Genomic DNA, 8,766 nt, shown 5'->3' on the forward strand with positions numbered 1-8,766 from the left:
GTGCTAAAATGCTTTAACTATCCTTAAATATTAGAAAGTGTCAATAACATACATAACTTGAAGTAACTTATCCAGGAATTAAAATTTTTTCGTGGATTGAAGTGGTTTTTTGTTTTTGCTTACCCCGATGAAAGCGTGATTTTTATTTATCTCCAAAATAATATCAGGTTTTTTGTATGAATTTATGATTTCTTCACCTTTCATTTCAAAGCCTTAATTACATTGAAATTTTTATTATAAGAGCACCAATTTTATGGTCCATGACAAGATTGGTTACCTCAAGTTGAGTTGAAAAAAATGCTATTGGTGAAATGCATTATTTATTGAAGTGTGATTTATACAAGTTTTTAAAAAACAGGGCAGGTGTCTTTCCACAGGTGTTATGTATGGTAGGAGTTAAAAAAAGACTAAGGCAAAGCATAAAAACAAAATATAAACGGTACTTATGAGACTGTATTTTATAAGGACTTTTGAAAAAGTTATTTTGACAAAAAACCATGTAAATTAATAAAATTAGTTATTTGTATTCATTGAATCTAATTTTTACTGAAGCTAAGTTTAAAGTGTATTATTACTATTTTTTAATTGTATTATATTCCAAATAAATTTAAGATGAAAAGTTGCGATATAGACTAAGATGTAAAGTAGCATAATTTTGGTCTGCTGACTCGTTTAAGCACTGGTACCAATTTCAGCAGGCAAGATGTTATCATGTACTCTCTAAATTTATTCTATATGAAATGCATAAGGGATTTTTATTTACATATGCCATAGATATTTGTTTCACATCAACAGGCAAAAACAACCAATCTGGTGTTCCCTCCCTTGCTAACGTCCAGTTTTAGTCTTTAAATTTGGAAATGAGAAGCTTTTCATATGAAGAACAGTTCAGAGTGCTTAAATTTTAAGAGACGCAGTTCATAGCAACAACTTATAATATTTTATTTCATACAAAAGATTAATTTCAAAAATTTGTTTCAAAGTATCGGAGTTGGATCCCAACAATAATGCAAATCCTTATTCAAATTATCCAGCTCTTTTAATTCCTCATCCGCTAATTTAAAATCAAAAAGCTCAGAGTTTTCCTTCAGTCTCTCCAGATTTTCAGTTTTTGGAATTACACCTTTCATAATATTAAAACTTAATAAATCAGATATTGCGCCAATTTAGCATTAGGATTTTTCTTACTCATGTTATGTTGTAATGCCCACTTAAGCAAAATCTGAGCGGTAGTTTTATTATGAAAATTAGCAATTTTTTTCACAGTTTCATCAGATAAGAGCTGAAAAATTTAAATTTGTGTCAGTCTTAAGTCTCAAAAAAGGTTAAAGTAAGTGGCGGCTCTATCATTGCCACCTGTATTATGAAAAAGCCCCTGTTATTAGAGATGAACATGAATCTATCAGATTTTTCGAAAAACACGACTTTACTGTAGAGCATGGTGCCATCTATTGTCAATGGAACAGTGGCGTAAATAGCAGACCACACGGCGCGGGGGGCCCCGAGAATTAGGAGGCCCCCAAACGTTTCTGATTAAAATCGGTGCTATTTAAAAGGGCTCAGAGTCGTTTGTCGCGTTGGGGCCCCGGAGTTCCTAGTTACGCCACTGCAAAGGAAGTGAAAATTTATAATAGCCAAATGACAACTTATACTCTATTTAGTGGGCTTTATCCTAAATTATATATCGAATGTAAAAATATTGTTTATAATTGCTGTAACTTATGTTATTGACCAATTTACAAATGATCCAATCAACGCGAGGGATACCAATAAGTGGACACTAGCCACAAAAAAGAGCTACTTTATTGTCAAGCCACCACATGCTTTAAAAAGCAGTTTTTTTTTGTAAAACTTGGCTTAGACACGTGAACTCCCCCCACCCCCTAACAGTCTTTAAATAAAGTTATTCACAAAACCAGCTCACATTAAGCCCTCTGAGAGAAACAATTAGGGGTGTGCGAGTCCTATTTTTTTAAATTTCAAGTAGTCTCAAGTCCTAAAAATTGTGGCTCGCGAGTCTTCGAGTCCTAAAGATCTAGTTTTTAAGTCGGGAATTTTTTTAACGAGTCCAATTCGAGTCTTAAATTTATTTACCGCTGTTTAAATAATCATTAAATTTGTAAATTTATTAATAGTGGTTGCTAATTAAAAAGTTTTTTTAGTAATTCACGAACTTTATTCATTTTTGAAAACTTTAACTAACTTGAGAAACTGGAGATCATCTAAGAAAAATAAGACTAGAGCAAAAAACGACCTTGCTGAAGATTTGAGAAAGAAAGTAAAACTAAAACAACAGGCAACCAGAGGCACACTCGACGCCATGACTCATGGCGAACAAATCGAGAACTGCAAAACCGCTACAGCAGCGCTATTTCAGAATTATTTGAAAGCCGTATGAAAGTAACCAAATATCAAAGTGATTTTGTAAGGCCAGATTTGGCCCTAGTCCAAATCATTACCACCAACGGCCGCGGGTGGCGCTATAGTGTAACCCCGTTACCATATAAAGAGTAAAACGTCAGCCTATTAGAGGGAAGTTGCTAGAAGGAGGCTGAGGTGAAGGGTTTACAGAATTATTGTAGTGCCGCTAAATGGAAAGATACCTAATAAGAAGGCCACCTCGAGAGGACAACACTCAGACCAGTAATTTTGGTGATAAATAAAGTTTATTTTGTGTTATGATAAACTTTGGGTAATTTATTCATTGACTTTAAAATTAGTCCCTTACAATTTTATTTTTGTATATTGGACTCGCCGGGTAATTTTCAAATTATCTATTTACTCGAGTCCGCTTCGAGTAATTATTTACCGTTTTTGTGAGAATCGGGTACTCGGGCGAGTAATAAAATGACCTATTTCGAGTCCGAGTACCGAGTACTCGCAATTTTTGGGTACTCGCACAGCCCTAGAAACAATTACCGGCTTATTGAGCTGGAGCAAATAAAAAGTATATCTTACTTCATCTTTTCCTTTATTTCCACCCAACGATGAATAACACTGAATATGGATATTATTTTGGTCACAAAAAGATCTCAATTGGCATTGAGTCAAATAAGGATGGCATTCAACCTAAAATTTTCAAGCATAAATTTATTTTTTCTGTCAATAACAGTGGCAGCGGAAGGAAAATATTTGGTGGTGTACTAAAGTAAAAATCTGGGGTAGCCCCACAGCGTTTCAATAATTTTTTTTTATTAAGCCAAAAACTATGATGATTTTGGTTTTTTGTTTTACTAAATTTCTATGGCATATTTTCTAGTGATTTTCATGACAACAGAACAGTGTTTAAATAGAAAGTCTAATTCAGTATTAAATTAAATAAACTTTCTTAATTTGTATAATTATATGAATATATTATGTATAGTGTAATTATTATTTCTGAGGGTTTGGAAAATTATAGACCAAAATCTAATTTATGAAATTTTTGGAAGGGCAATTTGGGTGGTACAAATACATTAATTGTACCCACGCTTGAAAGCTAGGAGGGTACAATGTACCTCGTATTCCGCCACCACTGGTCAATATGATGTCAGAGTATGTAGCCATCATTTTCTTTTTACTTGATTAACAGCTGGAGGGATTTTGGCATAAGAAAGAAGTTCTTCTAGATGATTCACAGTGTAATTTGATACTCCTATATTTTTGAGAACTCCTGAAAATATAATCGAAATATTTATCCAACAAAAAACTCTCCACAATGGTACCAAATTTTGATACCGTCTTCATGAAGTTTCTCCATCGCCTTCCAAGACTCTTTCCTTAAAACAGAATGCTGAGTGTCGTTTGGGGGAATTCCGCCTGATGTCCCTGGCCAGTGAATTAAGTATAAATCAAGATATGGAGTCCTAAGCTTTTCCAGAGACCTTTTAACTGCCGCAATACAGTTATCATAACCTTGTTCAGAGGGGGCTGCAGGGAAAGCAAATGTTCATTAAATTTAAAAATATCACTAGTTCCTTTCTTTGCATCAAAAGTAGAGTTTAAGAATAGTGAAGGCTAAAAAGGGAGGATCTTGTTCAAACTCCGCTGTTATTACTCATATTTTCAGTGTAGCATAATGGCGGTTTCCATTGGGACTGCTCCGAGCGTGATCTGGATTTGCCTTCCTTCTACGTCATCGCTCTACCACGGAGAACTCCGCTAGGTGCTCGGAGGACTAGACTTTCAGCCCTCCCAATGGAATACAAATTTTTCTCGAAGTCACTTTGCTTAAAGATTGTTCTTTATTGGTTGCCCCGTCCCTCGATTTGGGGCAGCTCGGATCAATCCGCGAGGGAGCAACAGTGCCAATGGAAGACGTGCCTCCTTTTTGGAGTTGCCCTTTTTGTCCCAATGGAACACGTTTTATATTTAGGAGCGCTCCAGGAGCGCTCAGAGGACTCCAATGGAAAACGCCATAAGAGGGCTTTGAACTACCATTGGTATTCAACAGTGAAATAATATAACAGTTTTGTTTCTCAACACCTCCTCATGAAGTGGGTTCAAATTGATTAAACCCCAAGTTTTAACTATACAGCAAATTTTTCAACAGAAACTCCCCTGAAATCCCAAAATCCTTGATAACTTATACATACCTAGTTTACTGGTTATGAAAATATCTTCCCGTTTCTTTGAATGTTTTTCATACAAATAAGTCAAGGCTTCCCCGATAAATTGCTCATTTTGATATACAGATGCTGTGTCTATAAAATATTAAAGTACCAATTTATTTATTTATAAAATAATTTATTTCAAATGAAGGGCATAAAATTGAGAACCTGGGTTTAAACGGTAACAGAATAGCTTGATGAATATAACTAGTTTGCTACTATATCCTCAGAAATTATAGTTATAAAAATACTAAAATACGATTGGCCAGATTAACTACTACCAGCTAGGGTCCCCCATTAGAGAAGGTGCTACCAGAAATCAAGTTGAATTTTTTATTTGATTCTGTGGCCATTTATAACCCATGGAATTGGACACTTGTGAATTTGGTGTAACTGCTTAGCATCTCAAGGTGATTTCCAAAACTGAGAGTTTGAAATCTGATATTAAATTTAAGATTAAATTTTACAGTTTTTAAAGATTTTGAGCAATTAAAGTTATTTCAGATTTCTGAGTGCACAAGAACATCTTAGTTTTATAAGGTTTAAAGTTACAATTTTGTCTACTAGTGAGTTAGTAAAAATAATTACCAATCAACTTATAAGACCCAATTGTTTTAACAGCAAGCTCCACAAGTTGCAAAATTTTTTCACCATCTTTTATTTTGTAAGTTCCAACTGAAACCAATTACATTAACACACATACAATTAATTATTTTAAAATAAGAGGTAATACGGAGAAATATTAATACAATAGCTTACATCCAAAAACAGGGATCATTTTTCCGTATTTTCAAGATGCAGCAATATAAAACCTGAGAACGTATTATAATAAGTTATAAAAATAGTAAAACTTAATAGTAAATGAATTTCATTGATATTTCTAATACCCTCTTCAGATGACAATAAAATGAAGTTCAGATAACTTTAAGATAAGAATGTTATAAATTACCCTGAATTTAAAATTTACATAATATGAACACTGGTTTAAATTTTTTGTCCGAAACACGTACCCTGTTTAAATAAAACATTTATAGATGGATCACTAAAATTAAACCAGCCATATATTAAAAACACTTAATATTAAATTGACCCAAATATAAATTAAAATGAGAGTAAAAGCCACTTTATTAAATCAACTATAATGTACAAAATATAAAATTAAACTGTCCAAAATTGTAATTAAGTGGTAAGTGGGTCAAAAAGTTTAAAAATATCTGCAATCATTTAAAGCTTACTATTTGTGCCAAAGCTTCTAAAGTTTAAGAATTTTATTATTAATGCCATAAGTAACATAAGTTAGACATTGTGTTGACAAAGTTTTGAAAGCAAATTTTGATGTAACAGTTAAATATCAACGAAGTGTATAAGGAAATAAGATTAGTACATACATAAGACCATCTAGATCTAGAAATAGTATTCCCCAAATGTGTTTCTTCTCATAATATTTGCTAAGATATATTACAGAAGAGTTTATTAGATATGGGTGATTTAATGGGGGGAATGAAGTCACAAACGTCCCCTAAACCCTGCCTAAACAACACATCCACATGGGAATTAGTTTATTTCATTATCTTGATCCATACTTCATGGACCTGACAATCATAGCTTTATGAAATAAAAGTTATTTTGAGCCTAATTTATACCCTGCACAATGATTTATTACACTCATTAAAAATTACCTTGAACATATGATTGGCTATAGTAAACAAGAATTTATGAAGCCGTGTATAAGGGTAAAGTGTATTTTAAGGGAATGAGTGTAGTGGAACACGCGACGAACGCAGTAGATACGATTTCACTAATTCTAGCGGGGCTTCAAAATTTGTATTTCATTGGGAGCAGCCTGGAAATAATGTTTTTTTTTAGTGGTCCTTATGACCAGTGACCCCCTAGCTTATGAATTATTAAACTGGTCTCATATAAAACGTTCTAATGTCATTTTATAAGCCTAAAAAACCTATACTACATGTTTAGAAGTTAGATTATGTTGGTAACATTAATTTTACACGTATTCAAAATAGTTAACTTTTTTTTATGAGTATCATCAGAGCCTAGAAGACCCTCGTAATTTACCGTATTCTCTCTCTTTATACTCTAGGCCATAGATAAAATAACTTCGTATATAGATGGGAAACTATATGTTGTAGAGGTGACTCCAGAATTTTGTCCGACATCTGGTGGCGGCACCCGAATAATATTATTTGTTGAAGTTTGCACTACTCGAAGTCCGCACTACTCTTTGCTCAACGTAAGCCTTGGCTATAAACATTGCTTTAATGCTTCAGCTTGGTTTAATAATATAAACTTATATTTTTAATCCAAAATCCCTGGCTTCCGTAAGTTATGACTTATACGAGCTTAGGATAAAAAAAGTATGATTAATTATATTTATTTAGCTTTTGTTATTAATCCAAGGTTAAGGAATGTTAAAAAATTATTTAAATGATACTAAAATTGGCTGAATGTAGTATGTCGAAAAACCAATTGCAAAGGCTTAAGTGAGCTAGGTGTATTAAAAGTACTTTTTTCATATACTGAAAGCAAATTTAAAACAAGCAGAAAGAAATAGCATTCAGTAACGATTTCTAGTTTGTTTTACACGCTATTTCTTGTATATTTTAATTCCTACATACTTTCTACGCTCTTGAGAACACAGCCAATTAGCGCAGTCACTAGATGTCAGGGGAATCTGCTGAAAGTCAGTTTGCCCCATTGAAGTTTCCTATCTATATACGAAGTTATTTTATCTATGCTCTGGCCCTGTAGCTCCCGAGTTACCGGTCCTTTACCGCGTAGCCTTAGCCTACCGTACTCGGAGGAAAGCGAGGATTGAGGCTTTGAAGAGAGGGGGATTCGACAGTTCGACTCGTTCGAGGGAAGCGAGCGAGGGACCCTGCATAAAGCCTCGTACGCGGAGTCGCGGTACATAGAAATCCGGTGAATAGGAAAATCAACATTGATAGAAACCTTAAATTAATAAACTGGTCATCTCCTATTATTTGATATTATTTCGAAATATTAAACTGTTCACCTTCTATATTTTTATTATTATTTCGAATTAATAAACTGGACACGGTGAGCAGTGACCCCCAAGTCTGAGCAACTAATAAACTGGTCTTTGACCACCTGACCACCGTTATTTCCAAGGCTGATTAGGATTTAGGAGTGGCTCCGGCACAACTGTCCAGAGAATTTTTTCTAGGAACCTTGACCACTGCCACCTAGGAGCTAAAACTGTGATGTCACCGTCAAATGAATCAAATCAGAATCAAGCTTCGAGCGGTCCCGATGGAAAAGGCTATTCGTGACCTAAAACTATTGCAACTCCCCCCCCCCTTTCGTTCGCCATTAAAGGGAATATAACCTCAGGTATTTGGTGTGGAACACCAACGCTTGCAGCTCTGGCCGCTCTTGCCTTCGGCTTTAAAAATGTTTGGCGCCACTGTACAGGGACATTTGAAAAATTGAAGGGGTCTTCCGTAAAGATTGCTTTGCAGGTTATATTCCCTTTAAAACTTAGCAGACGCTATTAGTTTTTCCTCATCGTTATTTGTAAATTTGACTTCATAAATAATGATACTTGCATTTAAATATAATTTTTGTATCGTTTGCTCAGTTGTTCAAATTTTCGGAATGACTTTGGCAACGGGCCCTTAGCTAGCAGATTGATTTATTTATAAATAATGCCTTAGTTGGTAAAATTTTTCCAGGAAATAAAAACCACTTTTCCATATTCCTTAACTGATGCAACTGGTGAATGTGGTTTGGATATATTTTACTTTATGGGAATGGTAAAACAAAACACGCGACGAACGCGTATTCCTTCGGTACATTTCCATCAAACGAAAATCGATTTCAAATTAGACATTGTAGGGGGGGGGCAACCCCTGTTTCGTTTTAATGCCTATTTATTCATCGTTTGGCCCACTTAGTTTGAACAGAGCAGCGTATCGTCTGCTATCTTCCGAAAGTCAAGCAAAAGTGTATCAAGTTGACCGACTCTTATTAATGTTGAATAAGGTGTAAAAAATGGGTAGGTTCACCGTGGGAATTGTGATAAATTAATTTTTTTCCGTGACCCCATTATCATATCGTAGCATGAATGTAAAGCAAATCTGATATTTAGAGATGTTTGATATCTTCTTAAATTTAGTCGCCCACCAGCCAATATTTTGGT

At 34.4% G+C, this 8,766-nt stretch overlaps 1 protein-coding gene across 1 annotated transcript; it reads right to left on the minus strand.

Moving 5' to 3' along the window:
- Positions 1–917: 917 nt before the first annotated feature.
- LOC149925450 (uncharacterized) lies at positions 918–6,180 on the minus strand. The gene is made up of 9 exons (XM_090160020.1): positions 5,978–6,180; positions 5,349–5,401; positions 5,178–5,264; positions 4,575–4,682; positions 3,718–3,909; positions 3,561–3,652; positions 2,959–3,069; positions 1,189–1,282; positions 918–1,123 (listed from the first exon to the last, which is right to left on the minus strand). The coding sequence occupies exons 2-9, from the start codon at positions 5,365–5,367 to the stop codon at positions 978–980; spliced, it is 849 nt and encodes a 282-aa protein (XP_090016146.1). The 5' UTR covers positions 5,368–5,401; positions 5,978–6,180; the 3' UTR covers positions 918–977.
- Positions 6,181–8,766: the final 2,586 nt, after the last annotated feature.

Source organism: Leiobunum rupestre, chromosome 10 (assembly GCF_980474605.1).
Source record: "Leiobunum rupestre chromosome 10, qqLeiRupe1.1.hap1, whole genome shotgun sequence".
Classification (NCBI taxonomy): Eukaryota; Metazoa; Arthropoda; class Arachnida; order Opiliones; family Sclerosomatidae; genus Leiobunum; species Leiobunum rupestre.